This window comes from Haliotis cracherodii, unplaced genomic scaffold, assembly GCF_022045235.1.
Source record: "Haliotis cracherodii isolate W230 unplaced genomic scaffold, xgHalCrac1.p SCAF_17, whole genome shotgun sequence".
In the NCBI taxonomy this organism is placed as follows: Eukaryota; Metazoa; Mollusca; class Gastropoda; order Lepetellida; family Haliotidae; genus Haliotis; species Haliotis cracherodii.
Genome location: NW_027266272.1, coordinates 25,695,531 through 25,715,480, shown reverse-complemented (window position 1 = coordinate 25,715,480; position 19,950 = coordinate 25,695,531). Strand labels below are relative to the sequence as shown.

General features: G+C 38.8%; 1 protein-coding gene across 1 annotated transcript; it reads left to right on the top strand.

Moving 5' to 3' along the window:
* Positions 1-4,120: 4,120 nt before the first annotated feature.
* LOC139464565 (uncharacterized) lies at positions 4,121-18,799 on the top strand. Its single transcript, XM_071246086.1, has 5 exons — positions 4,121-4,180; positions 10,190-10,218; positions 12,653-12,730; positions 14,477-14,609; positions 15,971-18,799. Exons 1-5 carry the CDS (start codon positions 4,127-4,129, stop codon positions 16,118-16,120), a joined length of 444 nt encoding a protein of 147 aa, XP_071102187.1. The 5' UTR covers positions 4,121-4,126; the 3' UTR covers positions 16,121-18,799.
* The last annotated feature ends 1,151 nt before the right edge of the window (positions 18,800-19,950 follow it).

Genomic DNA, 19,950 nt, shown 5'->3' with positions numbered 1-19,950 from the left:
ATATATTCTAGATGGTACTCCTGTCAAGGTAGTATAGAGGAGGCCAAATTCCTGGGCCTCGCCTTTTACCCTCATCTCAAATTCTTATCACACATCAAATATCTAAAGGCAAAGTGTCTGAAGGCTCTCGACGTTTTAAAAATCGTTTTAAATGCCAAGTGGGAAGCGGATCAGACAACTCGCCTTCACCTGTACAAGTCATTAATACGCTCTAAACTATAGACTACAGTTCCATTACCTATGGTGGAGCCTGCAAAAGCAACTTGGAAAACGTAGACACTATACACCACCAAGGCCTAAGCTAATGAACCTTCTCTCGAACAACGCCGAATTTAACTATCACTGCAATACATCACTAAATTGCATTCCTAATTTCCAATCAACAAAACCCAGCATACAATTGTGTTTTCAACCCTCTGTATGAAAACCTGTTTCGAAATTAGTCAAACCAGGTTCCATTATTTTGAATCAGAATTCAACCACAAATCACTACAGCTGAAATAGATCTAAATACTATACCATTTTTCCGATTTCTCCCTGACAGATGGTGAAGTCAGAAGTAGACCTCACTCTCACCCAGCTCAAAAAGTCCAAAACATATCCTTTGGTATATCAACAAGAATATAACCAATTACGAACAAAAAATAATTCTCATAGATCCATTTTTACAGACGGGTCCAAGGATGGTGGCAAAATTGCAAGTGCCGCCATCATTTATCCAAACCTGTCTCCGCAAGAATTCCAGATAATAGTTCAATCTTTTCTGCTAAGGCCAAAGCTATCTTAACAGTAGTCCTGCACCATGACCGTGGAATATATTTTATGAAAAAAAATAACCTAGAAATGCATACAAAAGCAAGTCTAGCCAGCTCAAGCTAGCTCTGAAATCAGCATAGGGAATTCTTTTATATTTTTAGAGTCAAGAAGGATATTGTGTAATATAAGATTTCAGTGACTAAATGTTAGTCTATCTTAACAGCTTTGACCTATATTAAACAACAAAATCAATGTAAGCACTTCATCATCTTTTCAGATTCATTGTCTTGCCTTCAGACACTTAAAAGTGTCTCCCCGAATCGCCCTGTAATCCTAGATATTTAGAACTTTGCAATGATCTTTCTACTGGCTAATTTGACATCGTCTTTTGCTGGTTGCCAAGTCATGTTGGCACAGCAGGGAACTCAAAAGCCGCTGCTGCAGCTAAAGCAGCTCTTGACAAACTGATATCTCCACTCCTTATCCCGTACAGAGATTTCAAACCAACCATCAAAAGTTATACACGGGATCTAATTTTGAAAAAGGGGGACACCCAGCTAAGAATCACTAAACTTCACGAATTTAAACCAAAACTCGGTCATACCTACTTGGGTCGTCAGTCAAGACATGATGAGGTCGTTTTACGACGATGTCGTATTCGCCACAGTCGGCTTACCCACGAATATCTGCGTTAGACAAATGAACCTAATTTAAGTGTATTCCTTGTGATGAAAGGTACACCGTCAAACAGATATTGTTTGACTCTGTGGACTTAACAATCGTAAACGTTTCACGTTATCGCACAGTAAATTTGAAAGATCCGGTGTAAGCGAGCATCTAATCTTAAGCTGTTTGAAATAAATTGTCCTGTATCATAAATTGTAAATATGTATGTGAATAACTAATTGCTTGTTTGCAAATTTGGTGTGATGATTTGTTCAACAAAGGTTAATGAAGGCTCTGTCCAGGTTAAAAGTCCCCAGTGTGACACGTAATTTCTATCTTAATCGATGTAATTATCATTAACCACTGTTTTTTAAACGAACTCATTGCTGAGGGTCCACTATAAGTCCCCATGATGCTCAGCGAGGTGGCCTTGCTTTGGTTACTGGTAGCTTATAGACCGTGTTATAAACAGTTGCAGATATTATTATGCCGAAATAGGTTTGACAAATTTGAATTAAATATAACTTTGTATTCATGACTCAATTGTGTCTCGTCGCTATATGGCTAAAATAATGCCGATGCGACGTTAAATTTAAACTCACTCACTCTAAGAGTCGACTCATGAGGATTGGGACGGGGTTGGCTCGTTATCCCGATGGCGAGATTAGTTGCTAATACTCTCATTCACTGGTTTTCCTGGTCCAGAATATACAGACCACCGTTATATAATATAGCTGGAATATAGTGCTGAATGTAGCGTATGCCTCTTGTGCTCCACTGGGTGTTTTAGGCCCGTGGGTGAGTGAGTCAGTGAGTTGGGTTTAACGCCGCTTTTAACAGTATTCAAGTGATACCACGGCGGGTCAGCTTTATGTGGGAGAAAAGCCCGAAGTCATACAGGTCTCGGACGATACCTACCACTTCGGTGAAACCCACGAGCCTATGGTGCTGACAAACCTAGAAACATAATTTGGGCGAACCGGGATTCGAACCCACAATCATAGGTTTCTGGCGTGCCCAAGGGACTTAACTCTGCACAACGAATCGCGGCGCCTTAGACGACTGGGCCTCCCGTGCCCCCTTATTTTAGGCCCGTGAAGATCCGGATAGAATAGGTCTTCAGCAACCCATGCTTGCCGTAACGTCAGGTTGGCAGATTTGGTTGATGCATGTGATCGATCCCAATTGCGTGGATTGATGCTAATGATATTAATCACTGAATTGTCTGGTCCAGACTCGATTATATCCAGACCGCCGTCATATAGCTGTAATATTTGCTGAGTGTGACACGCACGCAAACAAACTAACAAACAAACCATGGGTATATGTCATGACGTATTACAAAACAATATTTTGGTATGTCCCATATTTAAACGCCTCGATTATTCAGTATCATATCTCCTGTCTAGTTGATATACACCGAAAACTCGAGGATGTTTATTAGCTGTAATAAATCACATCACCAGACTGATTTGTCAGTCAAGAGGATGTCACTGGCATCGTACCAGTAACTCTCCTCTTGTACTTCTCTTCAAACTTTGGTGTGAGATGGGTTTTTTTCCGAAAGCAGACACTTTGGAGCTTTGGAGACACAGGCAGGCTTCAGTTCTTATGTCTTTGCTGTGTTATCGAACATTTTATCATGTACTTCTCCAAACATTTTTTTTTTTATAAATTTCAAATTTCATATTGTCTCCCCCTGAAAAATGCTATATATATATATATATATATATATATATATATATATATATATATATATATATATATATATATATATACTAATGGAAACAAATAAGGGGACAATGACACATACAGGGAAATAAGCTTTACCGTCAGTACATTTGAAATAGCGCGCCTACAAATTCAACATGTCAGAATCAAATGTTGAGATGTGTTTGTGTGCATTGTTTCCAATGTGTATTTGGTAGACAAGGCTGTGAGCCCATGATAGCATATCAATTTACTGTCTCTAAAACTAAATGTTCCTTTATCAATTTCCATCAGTATATATTCGGGAGCCTCGGGTGATGGAGTATAAGCTAGAAGTACGGGCCTTAATATTTAAAAGGAAACGTACTACAATACTAGAATACCTAATTCGATGAAATATTATGAATTCAATTACATATAATCACTGACAAAAGTTGCCAAATTACAAACTACATGGACATCAAATTTCAGAAAAGCTGTGTCTTCGCTTGGCTTAGGTTTACACGAAATAATGGGGTCTTGTTTTTCTGTAGAATTGGTTTGTATTTAATTTTCATTTTCATGAACACATCCTACAATTTAACAGATCGCTGACTTCTCTGTTGTTCGTTTCGCTTCGGTGGTAATTCGGGGGAATCGGGTTGTGGAGCAAAAACAGTTGTTACACAATATATAAACAAAACACAAATCCCGAGGCATGACCTCAGGTGCCCGAAAATTTGGACCAATCAAAATACAGCAGTGTGACCAACTTGCTTTTACTTTTAATGCTGTCCCCCCGTGTACATAGAAATGAAAATAAAGAGAAAAGGATGTCAGATTCTTGCGAATATGTCATTTAGCTGTTGGATCAACTGTACGATCCCCGGGTTCACACTTTCGCAATAGTTTAGTACGTATCAGCTTCTCTGTCCACCAAATTTGTCTTTCACAGTTAAGGTAACGAGGAAATTACGTATTGATCAGATGATTTCAGGTCAAAGGTCAAACCAAAATGGCGGCCAAAACATTGGGATTGACGATATCTGCTACAGTTTGCGTGTCAAAGGTACGTTTTTAACGATGTGGCAGGGCATTGTATTAGTTTGTGGTTAGCGTTTGGTTAGGATCTTCTTAATGATGACAATGAGTTGTCGAAACGGGATCGGTTTTCCATTGAAAAGGGCGAATGTGTTAGTCAGTTGCTACCATTTCTTCTTTAATTTTCTCAAAATAAACACCCGAAAGGCTGGACAAAGGCTTTGTTTCCTGTTCTAAATGTATATAAATTTTAACACTATTGTTCGTAACCTAAACATTACAACCAGCACGATATTAAATGAAATGAACGTATGCTGTACAGACACACTATTATTTTACCACGTGAACAAATGGTGACCATGTCTTTCGGTTGTGAAATCTTTCATCAACGTTTCAGACATTCTGTCCTGATTATGGTGACGTTTAACATTTGCCCAGGGTTTGTATTACTTGTTTTGATATATTGGACTCAGGCACCAGGTTCATCATAGTATGACTGAATTTTTAAAAAATCTGGTGAGTGGGTGGTGGATGTATGGTTAACTGATTTGAAGCACAAAAATTCAGATTTGTAGCTCTCAGACTAGTGTCCAGTGATATTTGCAGCCTTAGAAATTGGCAATTGTTCTGTAGTCCTTGGGAAAATGCCCAATAGTTAAGGTATCATAAGGGCCAGTAGAAATTTGCCAGTTTTAAGGGTTATGCTATTTGTTATCATTATAAGGACTAGTGGACTAAAAATGATGGAACTTTTCTACAGCTTTGTCTACTGATTTGTCAATATGTGTGCTGGGAAAATCAAAGGTCACTATTTCAGGGACTCGGAACAGTTTGTTACCATAAAATTAACTGAAGTGTCCTGAAGATTTTGTCATATAAGAACATCAAGGATGTTTGATACAAAATTGATAGAGCCATGAAGGGTGCTGCTTCAAACATCTGGTAGCTAATATATGCTTTACATGCATAGCAAAACATTGATCAGGAGACAGAAGACAGGACACAGACATAGACAGAGTGTCAAGTCATCTAAGGTCAAGGAACTCACATGGCAGATTACAAGTCTTGATTATGCAGTCACTTGACTGTGGATCTTGAGTCATATTGTTTTGTCTGTCTTTGAGTAAAGATATTAATTAGTTCACAGATTCAGTGTTAATAATCAGATTAACACCTACCCTGAATATAATTTGGAACAGGTTTCAACAACATTTTCATTCAAGATGTTTATTTTATGCCATATTATCTTTAATCTGTGATCACTGGAAAAACTTATATTTATAAACTGCAAAGAAATATGAAGGGTTTGTGAGTGTGTACGATCTTTAGTTATTGGATGACAGTACTATACCACTATTTGATTGCTGTTCTTATTACTTCCTGCAAAAGCAGTAACTAAAGTTTGGTTTGTTTGTTGTTTAACACCGCACTCGGCAATATTCCAGCTATATATAACGGTGGTCTATAAATAATCGAGTCTGGACCAGACAATCCAGTGATTGATATCATGAGTATCGATCCACGCAATTGGGATCGATGACATGCATCAACCAAGTCAGTGAGCCTGACCACCAAACCCGTTACTCGCCTCTTACGACAAGCATAGTTGCCTTTTACCATGTTTACAGCAAGCATTGGTTGTTGAACTTTTGTTTGAAAGGTTTATTTTATAAATTTACGCTTGCCTTCTCTATGAGTTCCTGTGTTTTATTTGAAAACCACCTTATGAAGTTCTGTTATCCTTAACCAGCATTAGAAATTGGCACTCCGCCTGTAGTCCTTGCGAAAGTGCCCAATAGTTAATGTATCACAAGGACTAGTTGAAATTTGTCATTTCTAAGGGTTTTGCTATATGTTAAGAACTAGTGGATTAAAAATGTTAATTTCTACCACTGCTTTAACATGCTGTGAAAATTCTTATCAAATACATTGGTAATTCAAATTTCAGACCAAACGTTGTCCATAACTAAAGCATATTATAAAATGCACATGGATTTGTTTCAAACTATCAAGGGGATATATAGCGTGATATATTAGACAATACAAACTTTATTTTCATATGTACTTGAGTGTGTGAGGTGTAAACGCTTGGTTTGTGGAATACAATCAAATTAATCATGTTTATAGTAAAGAATAATACTTCTGAGTACAACATGTTTATTTCCCTGAAAATCAATCAATGAGTATGTTCTTCCATGACGTTCCATTTACTTGAATATGTACATTTGGAAGAGGCCTGTTTTGGGCAATATGTTTGGGCTGTTTTCACCAAGCTCTGGGAGTCATTTTGACCTTCACCTGTTGTGAGGATTTTTAAATGTCTTAATGCAGTCTGCTGCTTCATATACTTGTCATATTCTAAGACTAACATCTTATGAAAATGTCTGTGAAGATTTGGTCTTCTGCAACCCATGGTTGTCATCTTCCTGAGTCAAGAAAGATAACTGACTATGAAAGTCCAGTTTGTCAGCAGATATTTTTCAGTCTTTTCATGTTTTTAATCAAGGTGCTCACATGATTTAATGCTTTTCGCGATGTAAGACCAGTTTTATCACAATGTAGTTCTTAATTATGGATCAGATCATCTTGACTGGACGCGACATTTGTTTAAAACAGTTGATACGAGAGGCTTAGATGGGACATAACTCGTTATAACCACTGGTGGCGCTACAATCGAGCCCAGGAATTCCAGCCTAGTTCTGCAAGGGTGGAAACAGGGTTGTCATAAGTATGATAAGAGATGACTAACATGGTCAGGTTGTCAGACTTGCTGACTTGGTTTGATGCATGTGATTGTATCCCCATTGCATTGATCCTTGCAAATTTCAATAAGATATACATGATAATATGGTTATACCGTTGAATAGGGATCTCCACTTCCTGATTGCATTATAATCAAAATGGGTGCAGGTTTCTTTGTAATGTTTATCATGGTTATAAGGGCCTCAGGCTACACTTAGCAATCAATAGCCCTACCATGCCTACTAGCATGACTATGTTTACTTTGTTTTGTCTATCACAAATGTTCACACCTTGCATCAACCAATGTTAAGTTGATATATGAGGGACATAATTTCTCTGCGTGTGACAGATTAACAGCTTGAAGTACTTTAGGTTGTTTGAACTTTACAAGGTACAATTGCATAATCTCTGTGTAATTATTTGCAGTCGTCATAAACAGCAGTGGTAAACTTTCAGTGTGTATTAAATATGCAAGATCAGCTTTGTTTTCTCTGTGCCAATATTTTTGTATTCTAGTAGAGAAATATTTCATCACAGGTGCCATGACTGAACTCTCGTTGTATGATATTACAAGATGTTAACACACTCAGCTATTAATCTTTATGTATTTCTATGGGGTGAACTTTCTAATGAACCGACCAACCAGTCAGCGAATCAGGCTTCTAAATTTTCAGTATGAGTGTGCAATGCATTCAAATAAGCATACCGTATTCGATGCAATAAGCAATCCGCTCTAATAAGCGCCCACGGCGATATTTGCTTATATCATGTATATATTGGCTTGTGAACAATCCCAATTAGCACCCCTTCTGATTGATCAATGTACACTTATTTTTCGTGTATAATACACACTCGTGTGTTTTATGCACCCTTAATTATGGGCAATTAAATTCTGGAAAATATATCTGTATAATATGCACAGATATTTTTTTTGTATCATTTCAGGCTGTCAGCATAAACCACAAAATTTACGATCATTGCACTCTGTTGTTTTTTTCTCACCAAAATTATATTCTAATAAGATCCCCCTATTTCTAATTTTGAGAGCGCCCTGGGCACTTATTACGTTGAATACGGTATCTGATTTTTGTATCTTAATAAGGAACATCATCAAGGAGTTCAAAAAGCATAATGATAAAACTGAGCTGTAATACTGTTTTTTATAAATCCTGTTGTTTCTGAGTGCCATGGTATTGACGTCCTAAAGGGAGTACCATCAAAGGAATATTGTTATGTGTGTATTTTCATTTGTAACAATCAAAAATAGACAAAATACACGATTTTCAATGTGGTAAACAGATGAAGCTAAATCAGAATAGAAACCTGACATCTGATGGGCCCATGCACCATTCATGTAGATTTGGTGGCCAGTGTTTGCTCAGGTTTACTTGATGTGTGCTCATATGGAGGTGTTATCAGACCTGCCATGCAGAGCGGTATATTATCAGAGCAGAACATCTGATTTGAATGAGATTGCCACTAGTCATGAGGCGAACATAGAATTTGGTTTCATTTGCGATCAAAATGAGCATCAAATACCGGTAACATAAATAATTTGATACCTTTGTCATGTTTGTGAAGAGATTGGTTTCCAGGTCATGTGTCAGGGAAACAATTTAATTTGAAACCTCTATTTTCTTTTTCCTACCTATGATAATCACAAAAAACATTTATTTGTACAATCTTAAATTACAAGTCTGACCATGCTGACAAGAACCCAAATAAAAAAAAATATTTTGCACCTCCAACATGTCCAACCAGGATTTTACATGAAAAAAGCTTTAAACCAAAAATAGTATGAGGCTTATCTATCGGGTTGGTGTTGATAGGGGACAATGACATAGTTTCTGCTCTCAGATAAGGCTGAGAGATTTTCCATGAGGGTCATTCCAGTACTCTTTACATACAGAAGCCATGTTTATTTGCCTTGTGTGAGTACCCAGGATCTATTTTGCCCCTCTTGACCTTGAGTTGAACATTGTTTGCCGATGTCAGTAATATCAAAGGTGTATGGTAGGCTGTAAATTATAGACTGGTGGTGGAGATATTCCAGCCAGGCTGGCAAGTCTAATGAATTGTCCTGATTGCTTTTACACGGGCAACAAAGACAAATTGAAATAACCAGAGATAATAATAATTTATTTTTTGATTGAAATACAGAATAAAAATTGAGCCAATCAGGGATGAGTTTAAAGTTGATAACATTCAAATATCATCAGCTGATCATGCATCGTTGATCTCTGTGAAATAATTATTGCCATGTTTTGGCGATATATTAGTATTGAGTCATTATCTATGTGCAAATCAAGATATGATTATCTTTTCTTTTTTTGGTTAAATTGACAATAAAATCATAGCCAGGCCATTAGGTGAGTGAGTATGGTTTTACGCCACTTTTAGCAATATTCCAGCAAAATCACAGCGGGGGACAGCAGAAATGGGCTTCACATATTGTACTCATGTCAGGATTCGAACACACGTCTTTGGCGTGACAAGCGAACGCTTTAACCACTAGATTACCTGACAGCCCCCAGGTCATTTGGTCATGTTTTAATAGTTTTCCATCCAAGACAAACACAGTTAATTTAATGAATGAGTGACTAGGGTTGAACACGGCTGTATTCCAGTTATGTCTTGGTGTGTCAGCTTAGTGTGATGCAGGTCTCAGACATTTCTAATTTGGTGATCTGCACAGCAAATTGCATCACCTTGGACGAATGGGCCACACATTGTTATTATTGTTAATTAGATATGTGTATCGCTGTTGTGAGTCTAAGCGACATGTTACACAATTGGGGCAGCACATGAACAGAATCAAATTAAATGTCAGCTGAAACAGCATTTAAGAATTATCAAATGAAATGTCTACTCCTTGGTGTAAAAATTCCCAACAGACTGGACTCGAGGGAGTAAAAATTTTGAATACCCAAAGAAAACTATCAGTACACAATGTGAATGAAACTTGTGTGTTGATACTTAATGGTCTAAAAGTTACCTGGATACCTGAACCTGTGAAGATCTGGGGTAGAATCGGTCTTCAGCAACCCATGCTTGCCGTTAAAGGCGACTATGCTTGTCGTATCAGGCGACTTTCGTGATCAAGTGGTCAGGCTCGCTGACTTGGTTGATGCATGTCATCGATCCCAATTGCGTGGATGGATGCTCATGATAATAATCACTGGATTGTGTGGTCCAGACTCGATTATTTACAGACCGCAGTCATATAGCTGGAATATTGCTTAGTGCGACGTTAAACAACAGACTATTGGTTTCATCTTTGTTTGTTTCATTACAGATTGCAGCCTACTACTGCGACAGTGACAGGTAAGACCACGAAATTTATGTTGGATTATTTGTGGGGAGTCGACCGCGTCCTTGGTCTAGTGGTTAGAGTGTCTGCCTAGAGAGCGGAAGTTTGATCCCCAGTGTCGTCATACCAAAAGACATTACAAGATGGTACTAGTTCATGTTGTTGTTACCCTATTTGGCTCTCAGCATTAAAAGATGAAACAAGGACGGGTCTGTTCGGAGTTATTGTACTGTGTCTGAGTGGGGTATCCATGTTAAACTGCATTATGGTATCTCAGTCAATCTCATTAAAATCAGATCAAAGTACTCGCTGCCGCTAAACAAAGATCTGAGGACATCCCATTACGGGTCATTTCAGAACGACCTTTCGCGAACTTTGGCCGACCACTGAAATGGCTAACAAGAAGTCGACATCAGCCAATTAGAAAAGCAGCTTTCTTGGCAACTTCCATTTGAGACTATGCTTGACAAATATGTTGACACAGTTCTCCATTAATATTTTGAAAACTGAACAAATGAACATTCCGGAATGTCTAATATTTGGTTGAGATTGTATGGCAGTGCTTCTCATGTATTGTGCAACGCCGCCTCGGTTCAAATGTTTATCCCACGGAAGCGAGAGATAGACGATAACTGTGACGGAATCAGTCGGATGGGCCGTAACTGTCGTTCGGAATACCCAGTGTTAACGTTTTCGAGGTTGCATTTATTAGAAAACACATTCCAACTGTCACTTTCATGATCTGGTAAGCGACACTTTGATTGGTCGGATGAAAGGTCGCTCTGACGTAACCTGATTTTTATGAGATTGGTATCTCAGTGGGCTTGCACTTTCAAACTGGCATTAGTCCAAATGCGCATTGCTATATAAGTGTAATACTAATAATCTTGAAAGCAACATAAAACCCCATTGACCTCACCTCACCACCATATTTTGGACTGTTTGAGTGGATTCCAGGTTAGAATAGGTCCCCATCAGCCTGTTAGAGACGACCTAATGAGTCTGGCTCGGTGGCTTTGTTGATAATGTGTCATCGTACCCAGATGGGGTGGGACTTTGATCATTAACATCAAATGTTTTACTCCAATTGATACCTGTTTGTGTGAAGGTCTGAGCACACCAGGATCATGTCTAAAGAAGGCTCTCTGGTGAACCCTGGGTCAACATTCACATCCCAATCTTTATCATGTGTTTATGAAGGATGCAGGGGTCCTTAGTTAATCAGATCAGTGTTCCCGCTGGCTTTTGAAACTGCCAGTCCTTGTGGACTGGCAACTCTAAAAATTACCAGTCCCCCCCTAATTTTTGCCAGTCCCAGCTTTCAACAAATAAAAAAAACGTAGGTAAATTATTTGGTTTTAATTCTTTCAACTTCATGTTCAATGCAAAGATGTCATCTCTGAAGTAACTTAGTTAGATCTATACATCATTCACACAAACTTCAGTCACAATTTTCTCTTAATATTTTAATATTTTGAGACGAAGTTGCTACAAGTGGATATTTATACTAGAAATAGACAAGTTCAAACCCTGATGGTAACAGACAAACATACTTTGTTCGAAAAATGTACTTTTATGAATATCACCGATGTTTTGACAACAACAAAGGATTTCAAGTACTTTATTTGCCGGTCTACACGGACTAGCAGTCACATGAATTACCGGTCTAAGCCTTATTTTACCGGTTAAAAACTGGTAATTACTGGTAAACAGGAACACTGCAGATGCTAGCTTGAAAAAAAGATTTGGCTTCATTTTAAGATGAGAAAACCAACCAGGATACAAATATTCCTTCTCCCTTTTGGGTGTAGATGCCACTGAGCTCAGGAACAAGCAGGTGTATAATATAGGCACCAATATGATGGCACGGCCCCCAATTTGTACATTCAGGAAAGGATGTTGAATTTCATCAAATCAGATATGCTGGCCTGAATGATTGGCTCATCGTACTGAGACTTTTTGAAGCCTCGATGTTGATTGGCCGATTATAAAGTTCACCTGACATGACCTTCTATGGAGGTGTCCTCAGATCCTCGATCATTTGTATCAGAATAAGAGATCCTATTTTTAAGCGATTGTTCATTATGTTAATTGGATACTGTTAATATCAGTGTCCGAAAGAACTGCCAGCCTGCCCGCCCATGGCTGGTAACTTTTCTGTCAGGTTGCATGACATTTTCCTCCTCCTGCCCAACTCTGGCAGATAATTTTAAGACTACTTATAATTCAGTTTAATCATAACTCCTTGTAGATTCTCAAGTGATTGCATAATTTTAACTGAATTAAGATGCAATTTTTGTTGTTGTGATTTTTCATTATTAATAATGTTAATAATGTTGAATGCGGGCAGGTAACTTTTAAGATGGGCAGGCAACCCTTATGTCACCTGTCACCTGTCTCGTTGGGATTTACAATTATTTGAAACACTGGTTTCCATGTATACTACAGATGCAGTGAGGATGAGTACTGCTGCGGAGACAACCTGTGTTGCACATCGTACAAGGTGTGGGGACTCTGGTATTTCTGGTACGTCACGATCTCCTTCAACATTCACAAGACCGCCTCCGTGGTCTTGTGGTAGAGCGTCCGCCCGGAGAGCGGAAGGTCCAGGGTTCGATCCCGGGCCGCGTCATACAAAAAGACGTTAAAAGATGGTACTTGTTGTTACCCTGTCTGGCGCTCGGCATTAAGGGGCTAAAACAAGGACTGGTCGGCTCGGAGTCAGTATACTGTGTCTGAGTGGGGTATTCGTGTTAAACTGCGGCATGGTATCTCAGTGTGCTAGCACTATAAATCGGCATCAGTCCGGACTAGTACAAGCAGCCACACACACACATACACGTGCATGCACATCGCTATATAAGTGCAATAATCTTGGACGCGACGTTAAACCCAATTTCACCTCACCTCACCTCAACATTCACAAATATATTTATGTTGTCATTGATCCACAAACCTTAGAATCAGCCATGTAGAGGGAAAGAAAGAAGTTTATGATTAATTCTCGTCCGACGTACAAAGCCACGAAGAATGCGATTAATAATTCCACTGATACTTCAAGCAGTGTGAAGGGGGCACGGGTGGCCCAGTCGTCTAAGGCGCTGCGATTCGCTGTGAAGAGTTGCGTCCCTGGGGCGCGCCCGAAACCTATGATTGTGGGTTCGAATCCCGGTTCGCCCTGATTATGTTTCTAGATTTGTCAGCACGATACCCGTGCTCGTGGGTTTCACCTACAAGTGGTAAACGTCTGAGACCTGCATCACTTCGGGCTTTCCTCCCACATTAAGCTGACACGCCGTGATATAACTGAATTACTGTTAAAAGCGGTGTTAAACCCAACTCACTCACTCACTCAAGCAGTGTGTGGCTTTGTACTTATGTAAATGTTAATATTTTTAAACATCCTGGTGACATTTACACAAAAGTGACAATAGATGAAAATAGTACTTGAAGGCTGTTCGTTAATGTATCCTTCTAACCCTATTAACACACATGCACGCACACATGTTATATACCTTGTGATGATGTTTATTATTGAAACCAACCGTGAAGATCTTGCTAGAGAATAGCACCCTTGCTTACCGTAAGAGGCGACTATGCTAGTCGTAAAAGGCGACTAATAGCATCAGACGGTCAGGCTCACTGTTTGGTTGATCCATGTCATCGTATCCCAATTGCGAGGATCGATGCTCATGATGTCAATCACTGGTTTGTCTGGTCCAGACTCAATTATTTACAGACCGCTGTCATATAGCTGCAATATTGCTGAGTGCGGTGTTAAACAAACAAACAAGCAAATTTTATTGAAGCCTCTGATCAATGCACTTTGGCACAAGTAAACAGAACAAGCACAAGTGAAGACATTGGTCAGATTCGCTGACTTGGTTGATACATGTCATCGATCCCAATTGCGTGGATCGATGCTCATGATATTAATCACTGGATTGTCTGGTCCAGACTCGATTATTTACAGACCGCCGTCATATAGCTGGAATATTGCTGAGTGCGGCGTTAAACAACAAACCAACCAACCAGCCAACCTACCAGACTGAGGGACTGACAGCCCTTGAATTTTCCAATCATGTCATATTTTACCATGGATATACCAGAAACACGGAAAAAGAAAAACAGGGTATACTGGTGTTAGTTGCCCCAAATCAGTGAAAATGATACAAAAAATATTGTGATCCGTTCTCTTTTGTCTTTGTCCACCGATACCACAAATGATTGGCGCCATTGTCAGATCGATGTACATGGTGTTTGTGTTTACAGGTTTGGTCTGGTGTTCTTCTTGATCCTCCTCTCCATGTGCACATGTCTATGGCGCTTCCGGCATCCCGGCACCGTCATCATCAACAAATACAACTACAGCCCTCTCAGGCAAGATGGCAACACCCTTCACTGCGTGAGTTTTCATGTTTGACTGTCCTCTCTGTTAAAAAAATTGAATTTATTGACAATTACACAATGTGTTTAGAGTGGCTGTTTGTGATTGCACTCCAATTGTAGTACAGTTGAGGGCAAAGGGCCTAATTGTCCAGAATTACTTTGCAGAGTTGCATCCCTTTGTGATGCTGGGATCTCCTGATCATGTGTTTGAATGCTTGATCCACCAAGTAACATTGCTTTTGGTTTACACTAACATGACCAGCGTGCATCCACGATTATCCAGTGTATTTAAGATCCATTCTATTAAAGGAAATAAACGACTTCTTATATGAGATATCAGTATTATGTACAGGCTCTTTACGGATGATGATGATGATGATGATGATGATGATGATGATGAAATGTACAAGCTTTAAAAAAAATGTATCCATATTAAATAATGATGACTCCCTCAATAGAATCCGACCTCTGCAATGTCGACAGGTCCCTTTTTTTTGCACAGGTGGGTATTTGCCACGTATTCTTACAAACTTTGCGTCGAATACCTGTACCTTTTCTCCCAGTACTAATTGTCATATCTCTCTCTCTTTTGGGAACAACTCAAGAGACACTCCCCTCTAAAATATAACGTCGTCCGATCGTTGCGATCGCATGTTTGAATCTCCAAAAATGAAGTCATGAAAGTACAATGTTTTATCGTGAAATAAACCACTCTTTGTTCTTTGCGATTTGTCATGCAGCTATCTTATATTGTACTTAATAAATGTTTTGACACATTCGCCAACATAGTTTCGGTTTGAGTCAATTTGACACCAAAAATTGTCAAATCAATGCATGAGAGAAATTCTGTGGGAAGTTTCCCACATACTGCTATGTATTTATCAAGAATAAATGTATATAGCCTGAATGTAATAATAAGCTGGGTAATCGAGGGTGATAAGTGTGGCAAACGTATATGTCCCGTGTCACTTTGGCACCTCCCTTGAGCATGCCAGAAACCTATGATTGTGGGTTTGAATCCCAGTTCGCCCCGATTATGTTTCTAGGTTTGTCAACACCATACCTGTGCTCGTTGGTTTCACCGAAGTGGTAAACGTCTGAGACCTGCATCACTTCAGGCTTTCCTCCCACATTAAGCTTACACGCCCTGATATGACTGTAATACTGTTAAAAGCGGAGTTAAACTTAACTCACTCACTTCATGGCTACCGAACCCACTTTGTTAACATGGTTAGCAGAATGTGGAAAAATGAATAAATCATTGGGTTTATATGTGCTAAATATTTGGAAATAACAGCACAGACGATTCTGCTTTTACAGCAACACCACAAGAAATTTTCATTTAATCAAACATTCATTGATGCTTTAATTTTTCAGCGCAACAATTCTGACCAAGAGTATATAGGTCCGGGTGGTACGTTCTTCGCATCAGCAACACACCCACCTCCCCCATACTCCAACTACTCCCCCGTCAAATCTGCCCCGCCCTCTTCCCTCGACCCCCCCGTCGTATGTAGAGGTGGTTAGCGGACCTGGCGTACCTGGACACAAGACATACCGCAACAACTGAAGATGGGACCACAGTGCACCTTGGGATGTTGTCATGGTTATGTTACAACCATTGGATACTCTATGTATGATCTGTTAATGTCAAGACGAACATTCATGAAGTGTCTCCTCGCTACTGAACATAACAAGAACATACTTAAACATAATGCACTGATGCTAATGTGCATGACGATCTGTTAAACGTTATCTAATGTTTTTTACAAATCGGAATCTACGCAAAATGAATATTCCTTACATCGAGATATTTAAATGTCCACAGTAGCTATATAATGTTGCATAGATTGATGACAAATGGCATAAAAGCTCAGAAGTTTTTGTTCATCACTGAACTTTTTTCAGTGTATATGAGCGGAGAGAGAATGAAGATATGTGTCACTGATAATTATGAAAAATGTTTCATGTGTGGGAGATGAAACTACTGGCTTTAGTTTGTTTCATACTTCAGAATTTTTGCCTGATGAAAAAATGCCCTACTTTAGGATTACTGTTTCATTGCTCACCATCTGTGTACAAAAACTGGGCCCACTTGCACAAAGCGATCTTAGCGCTAAGATGATCGTAACGCCATACTTTAACATAGGCTTACAATGGTCTTAGCGCTAAGATCGCTTTGTGCAAGTGGGCTCAAATGGGACATAAAGCTCCCCTGAATTTTGTTAGTTATTATTCAGAAACAAAGTATATCAGTTTCTGCTAACTCCCCATGCAGTAGATATTGCTTGTATTAGGCCAAAATATGTTTAGTGTATTTATTTCATTTTGCTAAAAAATTTCAAAATAGCCGAGAATCAGTAATGCGCTCTCAGACCGGTGACACTTTTACATAGGGCATGCAAAGTTATTTCATATACACTTCATTGACTTTGACCAAGTACGCAAAAAAACGTTTTTGATGTCTTCTTTTTCAAAAGGGTACCCTGACTATACCACAGTGCTCATTTCGAATATTGCATACCCATACTCGTCGGTTTCACCGAAGTGATAAATGACTGAGACCTGCATCACTTCGGGCTTTCCTCCCACATTAAGCTGACACGCCGTGATATAACTGGAATACTGTTAAAAGCGGCGTTAAACCCAACTCACTCACTTATTTCAAATATTGGTCAGGAAGTTGTAATTAGTGCCATGTGAAACTAAGTCATCGTCTCTGTGTAATTCAAGTATTAGGCCAGGTGTTTTATATTTTTCGGATTACGGACCTGCTGACTCTAATTTTTTAGAAAATGTTAAAAAACAAACAAACAGATTTCCATTTTGTTTTTCCAGCCGATAGCCGCGTAGTCAGTTATTATATTTGTTGGCATCACCTTTTAGTAAAAAACAACTGAATTTACCGTTGTAAACTAGTAAAGAGATACATAATTGATCTTTGTTGATCTTGAAGCCGAACATGAATAGCCTCCCTTGACAATTGTCTGTGTTGTAAGTGGTAGAATTTTTATTGTTACAAGGGGATCTATCGTCAGAAATGGCGGTCTTTCAAAAAAAAATCCCTCCTCCAACCCTGGACTTTGGGCTGAAAATCTGTAATCCGAAAAATAAAAAAAGCCTGGCCTTAATTATTAGCTGCTTGATTGAAATATAATTCAAGCTTATAGAGTTAAGTTTTAACAGCATGCTGGGACTCTTGATTTTCCTGGGCATAATTCTCCTTAAGGATCGCAAGATGGGTCGGGGAGGGTTATCCTCTTGGGTAAGCAAACTTTACTACGCAAATAGCAATTTACTAGCCTGATCCATACCCACAGTAGACTGTAAGTATCCTAGCTTCATGTTTGAAGATAGAATCATGAAATTCAGGATAATTCCAATTAAGTTAACTTTAGCATGTGATTTAGCAAAATCATTAATGATTAGAAAAGGGGTTTCCAGGAGTGTCAGATAGTAGTTGTATGGGTACCCGATGGTGAATATTTGAATCTGACCAAGTCCTAGTCAAGCTAGGCGTCAATAGGGCATATGTAGCAAAGTAGTTTACATCATGAAAAGTGAGCATAATGTTTTCTTACAATTGTGGGGGTCGCTGCAGATAATATGCTGGGGGAACAAATTTCTTTAGAGAGTGGGGGGCACAGTTGGCCCAGTCTAAGGCCTTGCGATTCATTTTGCAGAGTTGCGTCCCTTGGGCATGCCAGAAACCTATGATTGTGGGTTCGAATCCTGGTTGTTTCTAGGTTTGTCAGCGCCATACCCATACTCGAGGGTTTCACCAAAGTGGTAAACGTCTGAGACCTGCATCACTTCGGGCTTTCTTCCCACATTAAGCTTACATGCCGTGATATAACTGGAATACTGTTAAAAGCGGCGATAAACCCAACTCAATCACTCACTCACTTTAGAGAGTGATCAAGATGTTTGGTTTTTTCGAGTAAAGATATGGTTTTAATAAAATTGTATTAATTATGCTTAGATGAATTTCATGATTGTCTTGCCCCTTCTCACAAGAAGATCTCAGCACAACGTAGTTATATCTCAGATACTGTTACTGCCTTACAAAAGTTGTATTCACCATGGAACGGTTCCCTGAATTATGACAGAAGAGTTATCTTTCCTTGGCTACATAATGCCACCTTGGGTTTTGCCTAGCAAGATAGAAAGAATAAAACTACCTAGTCACTTTCAAAATAAGGTTATGATGAGAAACATTTTTCATTTGGTGATGTCTAAAACTGTTGTTGGACCTGCAGGGGTAGTGTGTTTTAGGTATTTGAAATGGAATAGCTTCTTGGGCATCAAACTCTCAAGTATACACAGTGCTATGTGAATAGATACAGCTGGAATTTGCCATAGTCATGTGACCACTATTTACTGTGACAAACCTGTTCTGTGTCAATATGGTCGGAATTAGTCCTCATTGCTTTTGAAATCCTTGTCTCAAACTTAATTTGCATCCAGCATCTGTTCTAATCTCTGTTTTGTGTTTTGTGAAGCTCGCAGCACTTCATATATATTATATGTTGTAATAATCATTTGACCCCTGCAAGACTTTTAAAAAAACAACTGGTTAACAGTTTCTGCTGCTGAAATGAAAAAAATGGTAATCTGAAAAGCAAGATATTTTTATACGGACTAATAAACAACATAAACAATTGTGCAAACTGAAAGACTAGGGTCCCATTCCACAAGGCAATCTTAGCACTGTGATTAACATAAGCCTATGTTAAACTGTGAGTCACAATCATCTTAGTGCTAAGATCGTTTCGAGGAATGGAGCCAAGCATGTTAACCTCTACTAACACTGCCCATGTATGGCAACACACATTCAGAATTTACATATTATTTTCTTTCTTTTAGTTTGCAAACAGGATATTTCACAAAATACATCTTGAAACCTTGAAATGAAAAAAGCCTGGGCTCAAGGACAAGACTGAATGAGGTCACAATTGGATGTGGTTTTGTATCATAGGAATTTTGAAGATTTTTTGCTTTCATATATCTTACTTCGCTTTATTGTTTAGTATGTTGAAGGGTTTTTTTAATTAACTTTTTTCATATACTGAATCATGATTGTTGTAAATATACTACTCAAAAAAGTTAAGGATCATCCGATTCTTTCATATTACTATAGTCTGACATGGAGTGACGGATTAACTATAGTAATATGAAAGAAGCAGGTGATCCTTAACTTCTTTTGAGTAGTATATAAATACTATCAAAAACTTCCATTGGAGAATACTTAGTTCATTTCCTGCATTATGCAATGCTGACAAGTAGAATTCTCACTGTTTTCTATTTGATTCTTCTAGTACCAGAATCATCTTAATAATACTACCCCCCCTTCATTA

Excerpts from the sequence above, each read along its gene's own strand:
- LOC139464565 (XM_071246086.1), top strand. The coding sequence starts at position 4,127 with ATGGCGGCCAAAACATTGGGATTGACGATATCTGCTACAGTTTGCGTG. Across the intron at positions 4,181-10,189 it reads CTACAGTTTGCGTGTCAAAG|ATTGCAGCCTACTACTGCGA; the intron begins GTACGTTTTTAA and ends GTTTCATTACAG. Across the intron at positions 10,219-12,652 it reads TACTACTGCGACAGTGACAG|ATGCAGTGAGGATGAGTACT; the intron begins GTAAGACCACGA and ends TGTATACTACAG.